Source organism: Thamnophis sirtalis, unplaced genomic scaffold (assembly GCF_051295495.1).
Source record: "Thamnophis sirtalis isolate CommonGarterSnake01/CBP01778 unplaced genomic scaffold, rThaSir2_p1.2 scaffold_4, whole genome shotgun sequence".
NCBI lineage: Eukaryota > Metazoa > Chordata > Lepidosauria > Squamata > Natricidae > Thamnophis > Thamnophis sirtalis.
In genome coordinates this window covers 64,277,774-64,300,237 of record NW_028261384.1, presented here as the reverse complement: position 1 = coordinate 64,300,237, position 22,464 = coordinate 64,277,774, and the positions used below count along the sequence as shown (strand labels likewise).

Sequence of the window (22,464 nt, the reverse complement as noted above, 5' to 3'; positions counted from 1 at the left end):
TTGACTCAGCCTTCCATCCTTCCGAGGTGGGTAAAATGAGGACCCAGATTGTTGGGGGCAATATGCTGACTCTCTGTAAACCGCTTAGAGAGGCCTGAAAGGCCTATGAAGCGGTATATAAGTCTACTGCTATATTGCTATATTCTTTACCTCTGCCTCTTCCAGAGCCCGGGGTGGCTGTCAGGGCGCTGACAGCGGAGCAGACGCGCCGTTTGTTACTGCTTCCAGCAATCGAGACGGACGAGGGAAGCGGTGGCGGCGGACGTCAGCAGCGACTGTAACGAGGTGCGGAGAAAGAACGGAAGGTCCAGCCATGGATGAGCAGGCTGGCCCCAACAACAACAACACGCTGCTCTTGCCGCCACCTCCGGATGGGAAGCAACCAAGCCTTGCAGACTCGCTTCCCACCGCACCGTGTTGTTGTTGGGGCCAGCCACCGCCACTTCCCTCGTCCGTCTCGATCCTGGAAGCAGTAACAAACTGGCCGCGTCCGCTCCACCGTCAGCGCCCTGACAGCCACCCCGGGCTCTGGAAGAGGCAGAGGTAAAGAAGGCGGCGGCGGCAGGGGGGGACCCGCAGTTCGCTTCCCACCACAGCACAGGCGCCGCCAGCGGGCTTGCTTTGCTGAACACGGGGGCGAGCGTCTCTCCCTTCGGCTGCAGCTCCTTCCTTTCAGCGCCTTGATAGCCACCCCAACCGGCAGCTACCAGGCCTCACTGGAGTCAATTCCCACCACAGCACAGGGGCCGCCAGCGGGCTTGCTTTGCTGAACACGGGGGCGAGCGTCTCTCCCTTCGGCTGCAGCTTCCTTTCCTCTCTCCGCCCTGCTTCTCCACCTCTTTCTGGGGATTGTGGAGGAATCTTGGTCTGGCATCATTGAGGAGAATCTGCCAAGCAGTGGCGGCGGCAGCAGTGGCAAAGGCAGCCAGGAAGGTCCGATCCTGGCCCGAGAAGACCCAGGTTACCCTCCCCATCTTCTAGCGGTGGGTATTTGCTAGTGATGAGCCTCGAAACAGGCGCGTGGCAGGTTCTCCTCAATGATGCCAGACCAAGATTCCTCCACGATCCCCAGGAAAAGGCGGAGAAGCGAAAAGCAACTATAACATCCCCCGGTTCCTCTGGCGCTCCCACGGGTAGCTATGTCCTGGAGCCGTCGCCCTTTCCTTTTTTCTCCTTTCGCGTGCTCACCAGCAGCAGAAGCGGTGGCGACGGCTGGAGCACAAATCCGGGCAGGTGGTTCTGGCTGTCCCTTCCCCAAGCATATCCCATTGCTGCTGGTGCCGCGGCGGGAGGAGCGAGCGAGAGAGCCACCGACCAACCCCGCGCGTCCCATCGCCGACTCCAACTCAGCGGGCGAAGGGGCGAACTCTCATTAGCAGCGGGGATGGTTAAATGTTACATCGGAAGATTGATGGGGTATTTTAGAATTCAATCAGCGCAGTAACAACTAAACAGGCAGGCATGCCAAGTGGCACAGGACAGGCAAGAATTTACCAGGGGCTTTTTAATTAGGGGTGGAGGGAGATGGACCTCAATTCAGGACCGCGTGAGGGAGTCCTGTTTTTTCAAGCAAGAATTCTCAAAGAGCAGTTGCTGCCGCGAACGAAAAGCAGTTTTTAACCTCAAGTGCGATGCCACGAATGTCACTATTTCCATCCAAGCTGCCACCACAATCCTTGCAAGCCGGCAAGAAAGCGGAAGCAAGAAGAAAAAAATAAATAAACAACCATCCTCCCAAGCAGCCAGAGCTTGCAAATGGCGACGTTGCAATGAGGGTCGTACTCCTGACCCTCTAAAACTCTCGGGAAACTCCTTCGCAGCCACGGGGGGGGACCACATCACAGGAGCAGCCCCACTGGTGGGAGAACGATGGGACAGCTGCGAAAAGGCACAAGGGGGGGGAGATTGACAGCAAGGGTCCGTCCCGCCGCTCGCCTTAAAGTTCTCGCCTAGCCGAACTCTGGGGTTGCAGCCGCTGCTCCCATTCCCTCAACTCAGAGTACGGAGCGCGCGCAAAACCCTGCCATGCGGGACTCCCCGCAAACCTCTCGCATATCCCCCCCCGCTTGCTCCGTCTTACCAGATTTTGGGGGATATCTGTAGAGGGAATTGGACGGGACATCCACCTCTTCCACTCCGGCGTTCTGCCGGCTGGTGAGCGCTCCCATGCTTCAGGCACGGCGGCAGAGGGTATCCGGGGTTGCAGAGGGGGGGCAGAGAGGAGGGGGGTGCGTCAGCTTCCCAGTTCGCGGCAGACCTTTTCTAGCCGGCTCAAAGGACTTCCCCGGACTTGCTTTGCTGAGCAGGGGCTTTAGTAGAAAGGAAAGCAACTTCAGAGCTGGTATCGGGCCGGCAAAGGCTTCCCACTGCCGGCATGACTTTGAAGTGCGGCTTTCCTTCCACGCGGGCCGACATGGAAGGCAAGCCAGCCCTTCAAACTCATGCTGGCACTTTAGTGTGCCCCTCGGCTGCCATTCAGCGAAAGATGTTTCGCTGAATGGCGGGCGAGTTCTAAACTGCCGGCATGACTTTGAAAGGGCTGGATTGCCTTCCGCGCGGGCCGACGTGGAAGGCAAGTGGCAAGCCAGCCCTTCAAACTCATGCTGGCACTTTAGCGTGCCCCTCAGCCACCATTCAGCGAAACATCTTTCGCTGAATGGCGGGTGAGTTCTAAACTGCCGGCATGACTTTGAAAGGGCTGGATTGCCTTCCGCGCGGGCCGAAGAGGAAGGCAAGTGGCAAGCCAGCACTTCAAACTCATGCTGGCACTTTAGCGTGCCCCTCGGCCGCCACTCAGCGAAACATCTTTCGCTGAATGGCGGGCGAGTTCTAAACTGCCGGCATGACTTTGAAAGGGCTGGATTGCCTTCCGCGCGGGCCGAAGTGGAAGGCAAGCGGCAAGCCAACATTTCAAAGTCCTGCCGGCAGGCAGGGCTGGAGCGAGCGTGCTCCGTCCCAGTGGGTGCATGAGCGGAGCACTTTTCCAGCGCTCCTGTGCCTGGAGAGCTCCCTCTGCATATGAGCCCGGGATCCGCCATTTGCGCTCCCTTGCTCTGCCTCGCCACCCGCCTTCCCTAGGGACTCCTCCAGCAGAAATAGCAGAGTCGCGTCGAGCGCCGCTCTGCCTTTCTCTGTGCTCTTCCCGCCCGGACGCCCAGAGCCTCCCAGCCCGCCCGGCCCGGGGTGAGTCAGCTGCAGTGCAGCGGGTGGCGATCCCGCCACCCCCCCTCACTCGCCCCGCCCGTCACTTACTCTGAGTTCGGAGAAGAAGTGGCGGCCCCAGGTGGCACTTTTCGCAGAGGTTTTTCCACAGCTTGTCCGGAAGTGGAGCTGGAAAGGCGAGCTCGCTCCCCGCTCACTCGCTACGCTACCCCGCCCATGCGAGCAGCAACGGATGGGCGGGGGACTCATGCGGCATGCTAAGCGGACTCCAGCCAATCAGTGAGCTGGCTGGGATGGAAAACTTTAAGCACGCCGCGTTTTCCATCCCAGCCAGCTCACTGATTGGCTGGAGTCCAGGCCAATCCAATCTGTGAGTGGCAGGCTGGGCTGGCTTAAATTTGTAGGTAGGAGGTAGGATAGAGAACAGAACGATGAGCCAGCCCAGCAAGCTAGCAGCTGATGGGCGGGAGCTGCGAGCGCCAAAAAAAGCGTGCTTTTTTAAAAAGCGGGCGGGACGCGGGAAAATGCATTGGAAAGCGGGTGTGTCCCGCCAAAAGCGGGATGTCTGGTCACCTTATTGTAAGCCGCCCTGAGTCCCCTCAGGGAAAAGGGCGGCCTATAAATGTCTAATAAATACAAAAAAAAAATATTTATTTATTTATTTATTTATTTATTTATTTATTTATTTATTTATTTATTTCTCTCTCTCTCTTTCTTGTGTCTCTCTCTTCCACTTTCTTTCTTTCTCTTCCTTTCTCTTTTTATCTTTGTCTCCCTTTTTCTCTCTCTCCCTTCCTTCCTTTCTCTTTCTTTCTTTCTCTCTCTTTCTCTTTCTTTGTGTCCCTCTTTTTTCTCTCCCTTCCTTCCTTTCTCTTTCTTCCTTTCTCTTTCTCTCTCTTTCTCTTTTTCTTTTCTCTCTCTCTCCATTTCTTCCTTCCTTTCTTTCTTTTTTCTTTCTATCTTTCTCTCTTTTTCCTCTCTCCCTTCCTTCCTCTTTCTTTTTCCCCTTCCTTCTCTTTCTTTCTCCTTTCTCTTTCTATCTTTGTCTCTCTCTTTTCTCTCTCTCCCTTCCTTCTTTCCTTTCTTGTTCTCTTATTCTTTCTTTCTCTCTGTCTCCCCCTCTCACACACACACACACACATCTCTTCCAGTTATATTTGTAGGTATATTCTATGAACTAAAACTGACGCCCAACAAATCCTACAGCGGTGTGAAAAAGTCCTGCACGCTTTCAGTTTTAAGCTGTATTTACATGTTTAATCAACTTTTCACTCATAGAAACCATGCAAAATTAGTACTTTGATGAAAATTTATGTAGTCAGATTGAGATGCATCATTTTTATTAATATGACCAAAGTCTTTTTAAGGTTTTGAATGAGTTTATGTGCTAAAACAAACTTGAATTTTTGAGAAAGTTAGGATTGAAAGTAGCCAATAAGCAGCGAGCTTTGCCTGACCAATCAAAATGCACAGAGGCTAAATTTATGAGCCAATCAATGCTGTCATACTCTCTGACTATAAATAGGCATGAAAAGCATCAAGAAATTTAATTTAGCTCTGACTGTGGGCAAGGATAAAGGCTTTTGCTTTCACCAGTACTAATCAGCTGCATTACATCATTATGCTTCATGAAGAGGGTTACTCCTGTACAGAAATAGCCAAGAGAGTGAAATGCCATCGCACCATAGTGAACAGAGTGGTTGAAAATACCCAAAAATTGATTCAGTTGATGACAGGTTTGTTTGTTTGTTTGTTTGTTTGTTTGTTTGTTTGTTTGTTTGTTTACTTACTTACTTACTTACTTACTTACTTACTTACTTACTTAATAGATTTATAGGCCACCCAATCCCAGAGGACTCCAGGAGGCTTACAAAGTGAAAAGAAAAGTAATTAATAAAAAATAAGAACAATTTAAAACATCACCCATACACCCAGTCTGATTGGGGCTGGACCTCAGCAGTGAGGTCAGCAGCCCCAGGCCTGCCGGAATAGCCAGGTTTTAACAGCTTTTCCAAAGGCCATGAGAGTGGGCAAGGTCCAGATCTCTGGGGGAAGTTCATTTCAAAGGGCCGGAGCAGCCACAGAGAAGGCCCTCCTCTGGGGAGCTGCCAGCCAACACTGTCTGGCTGACAGCATCTGAAGGAGGCTCACTCTGTGGGATCTCATGGGCCGTTGGGAGGTATATGGCAGTAGGCGGTCTCACAGGTATCCTGGTCCTAAGCCATGTAGGGCTTTAAAGGTGATAACCAGCACCTTGAATTGCGTCCGGAGACCAATAGGACGCCAGTGCAGCTTGCAGAGGATAAGTGTAACGTGGATGTATCTTGGTACACCCAATATCGCTCACGCGGCTGTGTTCTGGACTAGTTGCAGTCTCCGAACACTTTTCAGCCCCATGTAGAACGCATTACAGTAGTCCAGTCTTGAGGTGACAAGGGCGTGAGTGACTGTTTCAAATAGGTCTGCAACTGATGCAGCAGGTGAACCTGGGCAAAGGCCCCCCTGGTCACAGCCGACAGATGGTGTTCCAATGTCAGCTGTGGATCCAGGAGGACCCCCAAGTTGTGGGCCCTCTCTGGGAGGTGTAAATTCTCACCCCTTAGGATTAAGGATGGACTATCTGGACTGTCCTTCAGGGGCAGCATCCACAGCCACTCAGTCTTGTCAGGATTGAGTGCAAGTTTGTTCACTCCCATCCAGATCCTGACAGCTTCCAGGCATCGGAACATCACGTCCGCCACTACACGGAACTGGCATGGGGCAGAGAGATACAATTGTGTATCATCCACATATTGATGGTATTTAACCCCGTGCTGTCGAATGATCTCACCCAGCGGCTTCATATAGGTGTTAAATAGGAGGGGGGACTGGACCGAGCCCTGTGGCACACTACATTTAAGGGGCCTAGGGGTCGACCTTTGCCCCCCAACCAGGGGTGGGTTTCTCGCCCCGTTCCAACCGGTTCAGTTGGAACGAGGCCGATGGCGTCCTCGCGCACGCGTGCGGCACACGCATGCGTACTAGCGTCTGTGCGATGCTCCAGCTGCTCCTGGAGGATCGTGCAGGCGCTGTATGCGTCCTGCGCATGCGTGGAAGCGCAGAATTATCAAAACCGGGTAAGGAGCGGGTGCGGGCACACGGGCGTGCGCGGGCGCAGGGGGGGGCCTTCGCCGTTCCTGGAAGTTACTTACTTCCGGGTTCGGCGACCAACCGGATCGCAGGGACTGCCGCGAACCGGTTGAAACCCACCCCTGCCCCCAACCAACACCGACTGCAACATGTCAGAGAAGTAAGAGGAGAACCACCGTAAAATGGTGCCTCCCACTCCCACCTCTTCCAGCCATCGCAGAAGGATACCATGGTTGATGGTATCGAAGGCCACTGAGCGGTCAAGAAGCACCAGGATAGAGGAATGTCCTTTATCCCTGGCCTGCCAGAGATCATCGGTCAGTGCGACCAAAGCAGTTTCGGTGCAGTAACCAGGCCTGAAACCAGACTGAAAGGAATCTAGGTAATCTGCTTCATTCAAGGACCGTTGGAGTTGAAGCACCACCATCTTCTCGACAACCTTCCCCAAAAAAGGAAGGTTGGAGACAGAATGGTAGTTCTTAAGAATAGCTGGGTCCAGAGAAGGCTTCTTGAGGAGGGGTCTTACCACCGCTTCCTTCAAAGGTTGTGGGAAAGATCCCTCCTGTAAAGACGCGTTCGTAATCATCTGGAGCCAGCCTCGTGTTACCTCCCTGCTGGTTGAGACCAGCCAGGAGGGGCACTGGTCCAGTAAACAGGTGAAGGCACTCATCGCTCCCATGGCCTTGTCCACTCCCTCAGGAGTGACAGGCTCGAACTCATTCCAGGTAATCTGATCAAGACTCTCCCTCGGCATCTCCGCTGGTACTGCCCAAGTGGAGTCCAGGTCTGCCCGAACCTGAGTGATTTTATCCAACAGAAACTGAACAAACTCCTCAGCCCTTCCCTGTAGGGGTTCCCCCGCATCCTCACCTTTCAAGAGGGAGCGGGTTACCCTAAACAGGGCAGCTGGTCGAGATTCTGCAGACGCAATAAGAGTGGAAAAATGTGCAAATTTTGCCACCCGTATCGCCACTAAATAAGTCCTAATAAAGGCTTTTAGTTGTGTTCGGTCAGATTCAGAGTTACTAGCCCTCCAGCGTTGCTGTAGGCGTCTCTTTTGGCGCTTCATCTCCCAGAGTTCCTCGGTGAACCAAGGTGCCCTCCTGGATCCACTGCCACAGAGAGGCAGCAAAGGCGCAATCCGATCCAGTGCCTCAGCCGCCGCAGTATTCCAGGCAGCGACCAAGGACTCTGTCAGATTGTGGACAAGGGAGTCAGGTATCTCTCCAAGCTCTTTCTGAAATCCCAAAGGGTCCATCAGGCACCTGTGGCAGAACCACTTAATCGGCTCCACCTCCCTGCAATGGGGGAGTGCCATCCCGAAGTCAAGCCTCAGCGAGGAGTGATCTGACCATGACAAGGGCGAGATCTCTATTCCCCTTAATTCAAGATCACGTCTCCACTGCCCTGAGAGAAATACAAGGTTGAATGTGTGTCCCGCTCTATGAGTCGGACCCTGAACTACTTGGGTCAAGTCCATGGTTGTCATGGAAGCCATGAATTCCTGCGTCCCGTCAGAGTGTTTGCCTAGAGATGGCAGGTTAAAATCCCCCAGTTCCATTAGTCTGGGGAATTCCACTGCCAACCTGGCTGTCTCTAGGAGCGCAGGCAGGGCTGTTGTGATGCAGCTGGGAGGTAGGTACGTCAGAAACAAGCCCAATTGAACCCCTAGGTCCAACTTCAAGAGGAGAGACTCACACCCCACAATCTCTGGGGCAGGGATCCTGCGAGGAACTAACGACCTTCGGATAATAACTGCCACTCCCCCACCCTTTCTATGGTGTCGCGATTAGTGGAGCACCTGGAACCCTTCTGGGCACATTTCTGAGAGGGGGACTCCTCCCTCTTGGCCCAGCCAGGTTTCAGTAATACATGCCAGGTCTGCCCCCTCGTCTAATATTAAGGCCCAGACGAGGGGAGCTTTATTTACCACAGACCTGGCATTTAGCAACAGCAACCTGAGACCAGGGCCCTGATTTCCTCTGTCACCAGGTCCTTGAGTTGAGCTTGAGGGACCGGAACAAGGGATCGCTGTAATGTAGCGAGCCCTTCTTCCCCAGTAATGGCTAGCCCTACAGCTCCCATCATATCTGCCCCTCCCAGTCGTAACCGCAATGCTCTGACCCGCCCCCATCCCCATAGACCCTCCCCCCCCTCCCATGGCCCCTATTCTTCCCGGCAGGCCACACATACCATTCATTCTAGGACGGGAGGTGGATCTGGGCCCCCATGCACTTCTGCTTCTGCACTCAGTGGAGGGGGGATCCAGACCGCACTCTCAGTCCCATCATGTGTACCACACAAGCAGTCTCCTCATACACACCCCACAATAATCATTAAAAGAATACAACAATATAATAAATTAGTTAATTTAAAAGTGGGTACATTCTCACTCCATTCATACATTCACGCACTCAACAAGGTTCCGCTCTGGAAGACCAAGAAAGTCGACAAAATGGCAAGATTGTGCTTTGCAACCAGTGGTGGGTTCCTGCCAGTTCTAAACTCTTCTATAGAAGAGGTTCCACAAATCTACAGTGCCATTTAGAACCAGTTCCATCTCCTTCCCCCTGCCCATCCGCACATCATCAAGATAAAGAGCGAGAGAAGGAATTCTGGGAGTTGAAGTTCACAAGTCTTAAAGCTGTCAAGTTTGAACATCCCTGGGGTTTTTTTCTAAAGGGTTATGGGTGCAGGGGTAACTTGACAGCTTTAAGACCTGCATGCTTCAAATGGCAGAGTTTCTGAGCCAACGTTTTAGTTGCTAAGCAAGAGTGTTAAGTGAGTTTCACCACATTTTACAAGTTGCCCATGCCCACCCAGTCACATGACTTCCAAGCCATTCCCAACCAGTCACATGGCTGGCAAGCCACTCCCAGCCAGTCAAATGGCCAGCAAGCCACTCCCACAAAGCAGGCCACACCTACAGAAGAGGTTCTAAAATTTTTTGAAACCCACCACTGTCTGCAATGCATTTCGATGGCTGACAGGAAGCTCACCTCACCTCAAATTACAAGAATTTGTGGTGAAACATGTGATGTAAAAGTGTACACAAGCATAGTGCATCACAGACTGCTTGCCAGAGGGGTCAAAGCTTGCAGAGCTCAAAGTAAACCTTTGTTCATAGATGCTCACTTCTCTCGTTGACATGCATGGGCCAAGAAGTGTGCTAAATGGACCAACAAACAGTGGGTCAAGGTCATCTTCAGTGATGAGAGCAATTTCTACATGACTGGTAATCAGTGTCATAAATATGTCAGAAGATTGAAGAATACTATACTGCCTGAATTTATCTGTGAAGCATCCATTGCACGTGATGATCTGGGGCTGTATCGCTACTTCTGGTATTTGGTCAGATACAAATTGTGCAGGGAATCATGAATTCCAAGCAGTATGTTGAAGCCCTGGAAAAGACCATGCTTCCTTCAGCTCAGCAACTTGTAGAGAGGATTTTTACTTCCAGGATGGCAACGCTCCTTGTCATCAAGCCAAGTCCAGTGGATGAAGAAGCATGGTGTTTGACTCCTGGATTGGCCAACTCAGAGCCCAGATTTGAAACCAATTGAGAACTTGCGGGACAAGATTGGTTATGAAATAAGCAAGAAGCACCCAAAGACCAAGCAGGAGCTGATTGAATCCATTATTGCAGCCTGACACCACATTGTCACCAAAGATCATGTACAAAGGCTTATACAGTCTATGCCGAAGTGATGCCGCCTGGTGAAAACGGTCCTTTTCAGGGCTACAAACAATAAAAATGTTAACAAAACACTAGCATCGGCCTTAGTAATTGCAACATATATGCCACTGGATATGCATCAGTTAAACTGTTTTCATAGTCATTGTAAGCATGCATTGTAAGCATGCAAGAAAATTCACAATCTCCATCCAAACAGCACCAAATTACAAAAAGCTTATACTTTTCACTTAAAAACCACCAATATTTATTTAAATATAACAATATTTGCATAGCAGCATAAAATATCATAAAATCAATGGCCTATCCAAAACATGTGATAAACTGTAAACCGTAAAGCTTGCAGGACTTTTTCACACAGCTGCATGATCACAACCATCCATGTCTTACCAACCAACTCATAGAGCCCCCAATTTATCTTCTTCCTGTTCTGGGAGTTAATTGAATATGGTTATATCTGGGAGTTAATTGAATATGGTTATATCCTGTAATCTCCTGGCTGCGGTTCCCACCTTTTTAGCAGAGCGGCAGAGAGGGCCGAAGGCTGATTTCTCTGCCACTTGGCGGGTGTCTGAAGATTTTGGGCACACCATAGAAGGCATGTGTGTCACAAACACACATACACACACACACACACACACACACGCTTGCTGCAGTGCAAGATGTGTGTGTAAGGGGGGGCTGGATCAGCTGGGAGGCTGGCAAAGAAGCCTCTGTTTCCCTGCTGACATGTATCCCAGAGGAAGGAGGCAGAGATGCTGGCCAGTGCTCACCCCATCACCCCTTTCCCTGCCAGCCACCCAGCTAAGCAGGGCAGGCAGGGCTGCAGCTGGTGGGGCACAGGGGTGGCAGTGGTGAGCAGTAAGTGATGCAAGCACCGCCCTGCCTCCTTCCTTCGTGAGCATGGCCAGAAGGAAATCAGGGGGAGAAAGGGAGGAAAAGGCTATCCCTAGCAGAAGCTCAGCTTTCTCCTCCCTCTGCCTCCAGTTGGTGAAAATTTCTCCGTGCAACCTCCCCGCCGCCGCACCAATCTGGGGACACTCCTGGCTCTGCTGGATGGCCACTCCTTCATGCCACCATTGTCGGCTGCAGTTGACTTTCTCCTGGCAATCCTTCCTGGCCAGGAAAGACTTTGAGGAAAGATCATCAGGAGAAAGCCAACTGCAGCCAGCAATGGTGGCATGAAGGAGTGGCTGCCCAGCAGGTGTTGTGTCCCATTGCAAGCACCCCGGGCAGTCTCGACAACCCACCTCCCTGCCACCTCCAGCCCCGTGCAACCTCCCTGCCACCCCACTGACCTCGGGACACTCCTGTCTCTGCTGGACGGCTGCTCCTTCACATCCTGTTGCCAGCTGCAGCTGGCTTTCTCCTGGCAATCCTTCCTGGCTGGGAGAGACCCTTTGAGGCAGCCCCGCTGCTCCAACCATGTCCGGCTGGGTGCTGCATCCCCAGAATGGTCACATGGTGGCGGAGTGCAGGCTGCTGACCATCCCAGGGCCTGCCCAGGCACAGCCAGAGCAACAGGGCTGTTCTGGAGAGGAAGAATTGCCAGGAGAAAACTAACTGCAGCCGGCAATAAAATCTGAAAAGAAATTGCAAATGGTGTTCATGAGCCCAGCCAGCCAATCTCCCAGGTTTTCAAGCTCATCTGGAGAGGCGTTTTTTTTTAAAGAAAACTCCCCCAAAGCCACAAGATCTGGAGAGATGGTCAGTAGGTCCTTTTGGGGGGGGATCCCCAGAACCAGGTTGCCCAGCACCCAATTGATCCAGGTCTTGCAGCTTTTTCAGCTTTTTTTTAAAAAGCTCTCCAGATGAGCTTGAAAACTTCCAAGGTTGCTTCTGGAGGAAGCAGGCAGATGGGCAGTTTCCCCCACTTCCCCGGGTGCCTACAGCAACTTGCACAGTAAAGGCAGTTAAGAACTTCTCACACATGTGAGAAAATTTTATTTACTGAGCAAAGGCTTGCCCCAAATCTGCAGGCTCTGAGGCTTCAAGCACCCAGGGAGAAGGGGGAAATTCTGCCCATATGGCCCCCAAACAACCTCACAGGTTTTCAAGCTGCAAGATTTGGGGCTGCCAGTCTCTGGTAAGATATGCATCTTGTGGCCCGGCTCGCCCCATCCCCTGCCCCACCTGCCACCCCCAAATTGCATCCCACTCTCAGCTGTTGTGTGCAAGGAAAATGCTTGCACAGAAAAGAAAAATTTCCCAAGAATGCAAGAAGCTGTTACCATATTTTTCAGAGTATAAGATGCAACTTTTTTCCTCAAAAAAGAGGCTGAAAATCTGGGTGCGTCTTATACATCGAATACAGCATTTTTTGCCTCCCGAAACACCTCCCCCTTCACCAAAATGGCCATGCATAGCTTGTAGAAGGTTTTCAGAAAGCTCCTGGGGGTTGGGGAGGGCAGAAATGAGCACAAAATGTTTGTGCCATTTTTTGCCTCAGCCCCCAGCCCCCAGCAGCACTCTATAAGCCTCCATAAGGCTACTAATTTTTTTGACAAAAAACGGACCCATTTGCAGAGTGCAAAAACTTTTTTTTCCTCTTGGAAAGCTCTTGTCAGCCTCTGCTTCATTTACTTGCTATCAGCTGCCATAGAAATGGGGAGGGTGGGGGCATGGTATTTGGGATGGGAATAAATGGTACTGGAGGTGATATGAAAAAGGGAGTTTTCTTCTCACCATCTTCTGCGCATACTGGTGGCCAGTGTTTGTATCTGGTAAGGCCAACCATTCTGCATACCAACATGATGATGCTTTTTGGAGATGCACCCCACATGACCCCTAAGGGAGTTGCATATTGAACACTGGGGTGGTGTCGTTGAAGGGAGGGGGCTGGGTTATCATTTGGTATGTATTTGTTTGCACCTTTCTGGCTCAGATCTTGCTTTACTTTCGCTGCTATCTTTCATAACCCGGAAAAGTATTTTAATTCCACGAACAATGGAGTTAGGGGTTTTCTTTCTTGGTTATTGATGGAGGCACACCTGACATAACTGATTGATGAGAATTAAATTGATCAAGTGCTGTGCCAGCAGAAACAAAGTTTTAGGTTTTGCAGATTGTCAGTGATTTCCTTCTCCAGCACATGGATAAATACACCTGGAAACATCTACCTACCTACCTACTCTCTCTCTCTCCCTATCTTCCTACTATATTTCTCTCTCCCTCTCTCTATCTACCTACCTACTCTCTCTCTCCCTACCTATATACTGTATCTCTCTCTCTTTCTATTTCTCTCTATCCCTCTACCTACTTATCTACCTACATACACTCTCTCCCCCTACCTAATACTGTATTTTTCTCTCTCTCTCTATTTCTCTTTCTCCCTTTATCTACCTACCTACCTACCTACTGTGTTTCCCTGAAAATAAGACAGGGTCTTATTTTCTTTTGACCCACAAAATATAGCTTGGGCCTTATTATCAGGGGAGGACTTATTGTTTTGGGGTTGCCAGCGGCTGCTCTCTTGCGAGTGGGCTCTCGAAGAGCCAGGCACAGCCTCAGGGTTGAACGGCTGTGTTGCACTGTTGCAGCAGCACTACATAGCAGCCATGAGGTGACCACACTCATGAGCAGCCACCCAACAACCCCCCTTTCCAGCTGGGCACAATGCCATTCACTGACCTAGGGGTATCGCCAAACTACGAGAGCGCCCATTCCTAGCCCTCCAGCTCCCGCAGCTTGGTGCCTTTGGAATGCCCCTAGGTCAGTGAATGGGGCTCTGCATGGCTGGAGAGGAGGGTTGTGTGAGCGGCTTTTCCGCTCCCCACTCGCACGACTTCCAGGCTCACAATGCTTTTGCCTAACTCTCCCTGCAGAACCAGGGCATCTCTGCTGCTGCCACTGCCGCTGCTGCCACCACTGCTGCATGGCTTTTTCTGCAGCTTCCAAAGCACAGAGGTAGGATGCCGATTCTTCTGGCAGTTGCCACTCTGGGAATACGCTCTATGGTTGTACGCTCTGGGAGTATGCTCTGCCAGCAGCAAACCCACAACCTTAGAGTGTATTTCCAGAGCGGCAACTGCCGGAAGATTTGGCATCCTACCTCCGTGTTTTGGAAGCCACAGAAAAAGCCATGTGGTGCCGGGGGCAGAGGTCGCAGCAGAGATGCCCTGGTTCTACATTGTGAGCCTGGGAGTCACACAAGCGGGGAGCAGAAAAGCCGCTCACGGTTTGGCGATACCCCTAGGTCAATGAATGGCACTGTGCCCGTCTGGAAAGGGGGGTTGCCGGATGGCTGCTCGTGAGCTTGGTCACCTCATGGCTGTTGTGTAGTGCTGCTGTGACAGAGCAACACAGCCATTCAACCTTGAGGCTGCTCATGGCTCTTTGGGAGCTAGCTCACAAGAGAGTAGCTGCCCGGCAACCCAGCTGGTCTCAGCACTGCTCACCGACCTAGTGATATCCTGAAGGTACCAAGCAATGCTAGCCTTTACCCCTACCCTTCATTCCCACAGCTTGGCGCCTTCGGGATACCTCTAGGTCGGTGAGTAGTACTCTTCCTGGCTGGAGGAGGGGGTTGTCCAGGGGACTTATTTTGGGAGGAGGGCTTACATTTTTGTTCACCCAAAAAAAATGTGGCATGGCCTTATTATCAGGACATGTTGTATTTTGGGGAAAACACAGTACCAACCTACTCTCTCCCCCCCACCTACCTACTGTATTTCTCTCTCTCTCTCTCTCTCTCTCTCTCTCTCTCTCTCTCTCTCTCTCTCTCTCTCTCTCTCTCTCTCTCTCTCTCCCTCCCTCCCTCCCTCCCTCCCTCCCTCTATCTACCTACCTACTTTTTAAAAATTTGCCTCTTCAAAACCTTGGTGTGTCTTATACTCCGGTGCTTCTTATACTCTGAAAAATATGGTAATTGCCTCGCAGTCACAAATTTTTTTTCTTTACTGTGCAAGATTTTTCCCTGCATACAACAGCTGACAGACACTCACAGTGGGGTGTAATTTGGGCTCACTCCCACCCCAAGACCCTCCTGCCCACTTTCCCAGCGCTCACTCAGCCACCCCCTCCAATCCCCTCCAATCCCTTGGCTGGATGCAGCCACTCGCAGGGAACTAGAAAGCCAGCTTGTCCACCACTTGTTTGCCCACCACTCAGTCAGAGACCTCCTAGATCCTACCCACCAAGCTCCTCCCCACCTGGGCACAGCCATTCTTCTTCTGGTTCCAAACTAAGTCCCAGTTGGTTGGTTAGTTAAAGTGCAGGTTGGATCCTAATGCTCCATCACTGGAGGCTTTTAAAAGGGAGAACTTTTCAATGGCCAGCTGGCAAAGAAAGCTCTCAGCAATGACTGGCACCACTGCCACTTCTGCCAGCTGGACGGGCAAAGGAAGTGGGTGGGCGGAGGAAGCATGGCGGGCCAAGAGAAAGAGAGAGAGGGAGAGAGTGGCAACTGGGTGGGCAGGGGAAGTAAATGGGGGCAGGCCAGGGGACCATACTGGTAGAGGCACGTGACCAGCTGCCACAACTACCGGTCTGCAAATATATGGCCGATTTCCACTACTGGTACGCCTGTACTGGTGCGTACCAGGAGCAACCCACTTCTGCTTCATATCCCTTACAAAATAGGAAAGAAATGACACAAAAACCGATAAGTATTTTCATATAGATCAGCCTTCTAATTCCTTTGGATGTATCAGACCCCCCCCCCCGCAAGTATTTATATCAGAGTTGAAGTTCAATGAATCCAAAATGCTGGACACAACTTACATGGATAATATACAAAATATAACTGTTGACAGAAAGTGATCTCACTAAATGTAAGGTCACTATACCTTCTACAGAATTCTACAGAATGGCTGCAACAGTATATTGTAAACCATTCAGATTCTGTGAGTAAAATAAAAGGTATCTTCACTATGATTACCTTGTGCATAACTTTTGATTTCTGATTTTTGTTATCAGTAAAAAGTGAATTACGTTATAAAAGTATAAAAAGCTAACTGGGTTGAATATTGGTACAGGGACTATCTGATATGTACAATAGGGATATATATGTAAGAGGGCCATGTGTATCTACCAACACATGTGATGGATGGTGGAATTCAATTCTACTAACTTTTTTTAGGAGACTATCAGGGAATTATTGTTCTTGCAATTGTGTAATTTGTAGATAGAGAAACTAAGTACTCTTGAATGATCAAGAGTTCTCTTTAAGGAGCAAGATCAAATAAGAAAAGGAAGAAGAAAAACATTGCAAACAAATATCAAGACAATAGTTATTGTATATCAGAAAAAAGTTCTGAAGTAAAATAATAATAAAATAGGTCACTTTTGCTCTGTTACAAAACAGTTCTGAAATATGGCAAAACAAATCCATGAATGTGTATAAAAAGGACTGAGAGTGGGAGACTGGCTATAATATTAATGTATTTTAGTATGTTTTCTAATGCTTACCAAAGTATGTGGTTGGCTAGTGGATTTTGCTTTCGATTACCTTAAATATTAACAACATACTAAAGTTTGTTTTGATGGAAAAGACATAATAGCATAGAAAAAAATGTGTCACATTCATATTTAATGAACTATATCTTAACAGCAATATTTATAAAAATTCTGCATGGAGTTTATTACTTTTCATAAAGAAACTCACTTTGTAGTGAGTTATTTACAAAACTATGACAATGTGGCTGGAACCTAAAATAGTGATGTTTCTGTCTCCTTATCTTCAGCTTTAGCAATTACAGTCTCTTCATCTTCTTTAAGTTGCTTAATACCTTCAACAAAGAAACAAATCAAATTATTGAGAAAGCTACTTTTTGCAACATGAAATATGAGATACTTAGCTTGTCTATACTGGTCAGAAGAGATTCATGATTTGAATTTTAAAAAGCAAAAGCACTCAAAAGAGAAGCTTCAAGACATCATTGGTTCTGATTGCATAGAGGAAATATATTTTGTGTTTTCCTCACACTGTTATGTCTCTTCTGGCCGTTATTTTATGTGGGGAAAGGTTCCCTACAAGAACAAAGCATATTTGCCTGTCGCATAAAGCTCCTTGTACCTTACTGTGTTTAACATGAACGTTATGAAGGTGATTTCCATCAGAAAAATGACTTTTATCACTACCATGGCTCAAATTAAAGGCATAGGATCAGATTCTAAATCAGCTAATAAACAATTTTAAAATTATTCCGGGATCTTAGCTTTATATATTCCTAGTAACAATAAAATATTAACTGGTGGCTAATAGGAAAAGAGGAAACATCAAAAGATGATTATGGATTTTATCTCAATATTTTGTCTCTACACTGTGAAAGAGATGTATTTATTTATTTATTTGTCTTGTATGCCGCCCACTCCTGGAGGACTCCGGGCGGCTCACAAAAGACAAGGGAAAGGGGGGAACGAGACAAAGACAACATATTAAAAACAAAACCAACATTCACAATTTCTGTGGAGGTAGATGCTTCTCAGCTCCCCCCAGCCTGCTGGAACAGCCAGGACTTGGTGGCTTTGCGGAAGGCCGGGAGGGTAGTAAGGATCCGGATCTCAACAGGGAGCTCGTTCCAGAGGGCCGGAGCTGCAACAGAGAAGGCTTTCCCCTGGGGAGTCGCCAGCCGACATTGGCTGGCAGATGGAATCTGGAGGAGACCCAACCTGTGCGATCTAATTGGTCTGAGAGAGGTAATTGGCAGGAGGCGGTCTCTCAGGTACCCAGGTTCGATGCCATGTAGGGCTTTATAGGTAGTGACCAGCACCTTGAAGCAGATTCGGAGACTAATAGGTAGCCAGTGCAGCTCGCGGAGGATAGGTGTAACGTGGGTGTACCTTGGTGCACCCACAATTGCTCGCGCGGCTGAATTCTGGACTAATTGGAGTCTTCGAACACTCTTCAAGGGCAGCCCCATGTAGAGCGCATTACAATAATCCAGTCTTGAGGTCACAAGGGCGTGAGTGACTGTCTGAAGGGCCTCCCGATCTAGGTAGGGTCGCAATTGGTGCACCAGGTGGACCTAGCAAAGGTCCCCCTGGTCACAGCCGACAGATGGTGTTCTAGAGTCAGCTGTGGGTCCAGGAGGACTCCCAAATTGCGAACCCTCTCTGAGGGGTGTATAATTTCGCCCCCAGCCTGAGAGATGGAACAGTTGGACAATCTTTGGGAGGGAACATCAGAAGCCACTCGGTCTTGTCTGGATTGAGTGCCAACTTGTTTGCTCCCATCCAGACTCTAACAGCCTCCAGGCACTGGCACATCACTTCTACTGCTTCACTGAGTTGGCACGGGGCAGACAGGTACAGCTGCGTATCATCTACATATTGGTGATACTTAATCCCGTGCCGGCGTATGATCTTACCCAGCGGCTTCATGTAGATGTTAAATAGGAGGGGGGACAGGACCGAACCCTGTGGCACCCCATACTTGAGGGGCCTTGGGGTCGATCTCTGCCCTCCGACCAACACCGACTGCGACCTGTCCGAGAGGTAGGAGGAGAACCACCGCAAAACGGTGCCTCCCACCCCCACCTCTCGCAACCGTCGCAGAAGGATACCATGGTCGATGGTATCGAAGGCCGCTGAGAGGTCAAGAAGCACAAGGATAGAGGGGTGACCCCTATCCCTGGCCCGCCAGAGATCATCGATCAGTGCGACCAAAGCAGTTTCCGTGCTGTAACCAGGCCTGAAACCAGACTGAAAAGAGTCTAGATAATCGGCTTCATCCAAGGACCGTCGGAGTTGCGAGGCCACCACTTTCTCAACAACCTTCCCTACAAAGGGAAGGTTGGAGACTGGACGATAGTTGCTCAAAATGGCTGGGTCCAAAGACAATTTCTTCAGGAGGGGTCTCACCACCGCATCCTTTAGGAGGGGTGGGAAGATTCCCCCCTGGAGAGAGGTGTTCACAATTGTCTGGATCCAGCCGCGTGTCACCTCCCTGCTGGTCGAGACCAGCCAGGAGGGACACGGGTCCAGTGACGTGCGGTGAGGTTGATACCTGGTGAGGCTCAGCAGGGCAGCGGTCGGCCTCGGCGGGGGGGGGGAATTTGCATCGTGGGAGCAACCAAGCGCCCAGGTCTGCAGCAAAGGCGCTTGGTGGCTCCCGCGATGCAAAGTGCCCTGCTGCCCCCCCCCCGCTGTCCCGGCCTGCATCCGCTGCTTCTCCAAGCTCCGCCGCTGGAAGTCCCAGATTGCCTCTGGGGGAAGGCTGAGTGAAAAACGGAGCGAAGCTTCTCTGTGGCCTCCCGGCGCTGCCCAGGGGCTCTTGCAGGAGCACGTGTCAGCGGCCGGCAGCCTGGAGTGGCCCCGGCTGTGAGACAAGGGAGCACTTAAAGTAGCCGCTGCCGCTGCTGCCACCACTGCCCCACCGGGCGAAGGAGGGGCGGTGGCGGCAGTGGCAGCGGCTGCTTTAAGTGCTCCCTTGTCTCACAGCCGGGGCCGCTCCAGGCCGCCGGCCACTGACACGTGCTCCTGCAAGAGCCTCTGGGCAGCGCCGGGAGGCCGCAGAGAAGCTTCACTCCGCTTCTCACCCAGCCTTCCCCCAGAGGCGATCTGGAACTTCCAGCGGCGGAGCCTGGAGAAGCAGGCCGGGGCAGCGGGCGGCAGCATCGGGGATGGTGGGGCACTTTGCATTGCGGGAGCCGCCAAGCGCCCAGGTCTGCAGCAAAGAGGCAGCCTCCTCCTTCTCACCCACTCCTCTCTCCTCTGAAGCACGCCCCGCCCAACGTAAGCGTGCTCAAGAAGACACGATTGGCTGCTTCCAAATCAGGAGGCGGGAGAATTAGTGCCTCTTTTCCATCTGAACTTCTTTGCCTTTTAACTCTTTATTAACTTTTAGAAGGCGAAAAATTCCTTATGGAAAAGAGGCCCCGAGTTCTCTCGCCTCCTGCTTTGGCTAACACTAAGCAGACACCAAGCCACTGTGAGCTGGAATCTGGTAGCAACTATCTTGGCTTTAATTATTTTAAAAAATATATTTAAATTTCTTTCTTTTTCCTGAGTAGACTGGTGAGGCTCCGCCTCCCTTGCCTCTAGTGACTGCACGTCCCTGCACGGGTCCAGTATACAAGTGGAGGCACTCACCGCTCCCATGGCCTTGTCCACTTCATCAGGAGAAGCCCGTTGAAACTCAATCCATAAAGCATGCTCAAGACCCTCCCCCGGTACCTCGGCTGGTATCGTGCAATTGGAGTCCAGCTCTGTCCGAATCCGAGCGACTTTATCCGTCAAATACTGAACAAATTCCTCAGCTCTACCCTGTAGAGGGTCACCCACATCCCTCCCTTTCAGGAGGGAGTGGGTTATTCTAAACAAGGCGGCTTGTTTTTTAAATAACTGAAAGTTTTAATGTATGTATCCATAACTGAGACTCCTTTTAACACTTCAAATGGTGCTTTCAATTCTACAAATACAGATTCCAAGCGCTTCATTCTTTGGTCTACCTAAACTACATCTGAAATTGACTAATGTTGATACTCAGCCTGGTTGAAGCTGTCATTCATTCACTTCTGGACTTTTGGAGGAGGATAAATGATAGAGGAGCACAGGTAAGAAGGACAGAAAAGTCCTTAGTATAGCCTACTCTGCGCTCTCCTTTCACTTTCTTCATAAGCAAAGGAATAAAAAGGAGTATTTTATTAGTGGCTTTATAGTATTATTGATGAAAAACACATAATCAATTTAGTTTTATTTTACATTTTGTGAAACAGATATGTGTGAAAGAAAAACTATGTATAGTGACAACCATTCCACTATAGTTAATGCTGTGGTGGAGCAATGGTTAGAATGTAATATTGCAAGCTAATTCTGCCAACTGCCAGGAGTTCGATACTCACCAGGTCCAGGTTGACTTAGCCTTCCATTTTTCTGAGGTCATTAAAATGAGGACCCAGATTGTTGGGAGCAATGTGCTGACTCTGTAAACCTCTTAGAGGGGGCTGTAAAGCACTTTAAAATCTAAGTACTATTGCTATTGCTAATGTTCTGAATTTGTACCAGAAGACTCATTTTCTCTCAGCTGCAAAAGCTCATTGGATGAATTGCCTTTGCCCAACTTCACAGAATTGCAATTGCAGGAAAAATAGGAGGAGTATCAGGTATGCCATTGGTTTTCTTATTGATGTGAATCTTGCTACATTGTATTGTTTTGATATAGACATGTCAGTGATGGCTAACCTTTTTCTTGTTGCATGCAGAAAATACGTGCACACGTGCACACCAACACTCCCGCGTGCCAGCACTCAATGCACAGCCTCTGCGCATGTGTGGACCCCCATGAATCTTTTCCCATGTGCATGTGCACACCTACCCTGCATGCTCCCCCTCCGTTTTGGACCAACCTTTGCTGGCACAAATGGCTTGCTTTTGCAGAGGCAGGAATAGCTCCTCCTTGCAGCATCTGTCCAGCCAGCCATGCCAGCCAGCAGGACCACGGAGGAGCGAGCCACCCAGCCTGTTGCTGGCATGCCACCCTTACAGAATTGCTCTGCTCTGCCCAGGCAGCCCACCCCTCTCGGGGACCACAAGCTGGCTTGCCCTGCAGGGCCAGTGAAGAAAGCAGCAACCCAAGTAATGACACAGCCGCTTGCAATCTCAGAGCACTGCAGCTTGAGCCAAGCTCAACCATGTCCTCACCACATGCGCAATACCACACCATGCACCCTAGTTTGCAAATTCAGCCCTTGAAAATCCCTTAAATTTGCCATGCTGGATGCTGCCCAGTATGAGACTGGCATGAGGAGGAGGAGCCGGCCAGTCACATCTGCCTCTCTCCCTGTCACCCCGTAAGCCCGAGTAGCCCTTCCACCTGCAGCTATTACTGCTGCTTCTGCTGCTGCTGCTAGTCTGGGGCCTCGCTTCTCTCCCCCGCCCCAAACCACTTCAGACTCTCTCCAAATTAGGCAGAGGGAGGGGGGTGTTAAAGAAGAGGTGGCAGCTGTGTGCACAAGGATTCCTAATCCTTCCTTTTCTCTCTCCGGCGTTCCTCCTGTGCAGCTCTACTGACCTAGAAGGGCATCTGCAGTGGCAGGGGGAAAGGCAAGAGTGATTGGCCAGCTTGGGTCTCAAGGGAACAAGGCAGAATTTGCTGCTTGGGCAGCCATCTGCCCTCCTGCTGCTCATTCCCCTAGCCATGTTGGACTTTGAAGAGTTTGAGTCGCAGCTAAATGAAAACAAACAGTATAACGAAGCATGGTTGGGGGCAAGGAAGTCCAACATGACTAGGGGAAGGAGCAGCGGGAGGGAAGCAGTGAAGGAGCAGTGAAGGAGTGATGGATGTTGTCCCACCTCCCCTCTTTCCAGAAAACAGCCCCCCTTCCTTCTTGCTGTTCTCTGGACCTGCATTGTCAGATGGCTGGCTCAACTTCAGGCAGCTTCCTATTCCATTGCAGGAGGGTAGCAGGCTCTCTCAGCCACTGCTGGGTGAGGATAACTCTAAAAAGCCCGTTTGCCTCTTCTTCCCACTCCTGAGTGGGAATCGCTAAGAAAGAGGCCAGGAAGGTGGCAGCGCTTGGCTGCGGGTGCGTTGG

At 50.4% G+C, this 22,464-nt stretch overlaps 2 protein-coding genes across 2 annotated transcripts in view; both read right to left on the bottom strand.

Moving 5' to 3' along the window:
* The window catches only part of LOC148045888 (uncharacterized), a 60,734-nt gene extending 53,170 nt beyond the window's left edge, over positions 1–7,564 (bottom strand). The window contains exon 1 of the mRNA XM_087714400.1: positions 6,620–7,564. Coding sequence (XP_087570526.1) covers positions 6,620–7,549 — 930 coding nt within the window. The 5' untranslated portion in view covers positions 7,550–7,564. The remainder of the gene's footprint in view (positions 1–6,619) is intronic.
* A 9,072-nt stretch (positions 7,565–16,636) lies between these two features.
* The window catches only part of PPP1R17 (protein phosphatase 1 regulatory subunit 17), a 57,521-nt gene continuing 51,693 nt past the window's right edge, over positions 16,637–22,464 (bottom strand). Inside the window, exon 6 of the mRNA XM_087714399.1 lies at positions 16,637–16,716. Within this exon, the coding sequence (XP_087570525.1) occupies positions 16,637–16,716 (80 nt within the window). The remainder of the gene's footprint in view (positions 16,717–22,464) is intronic.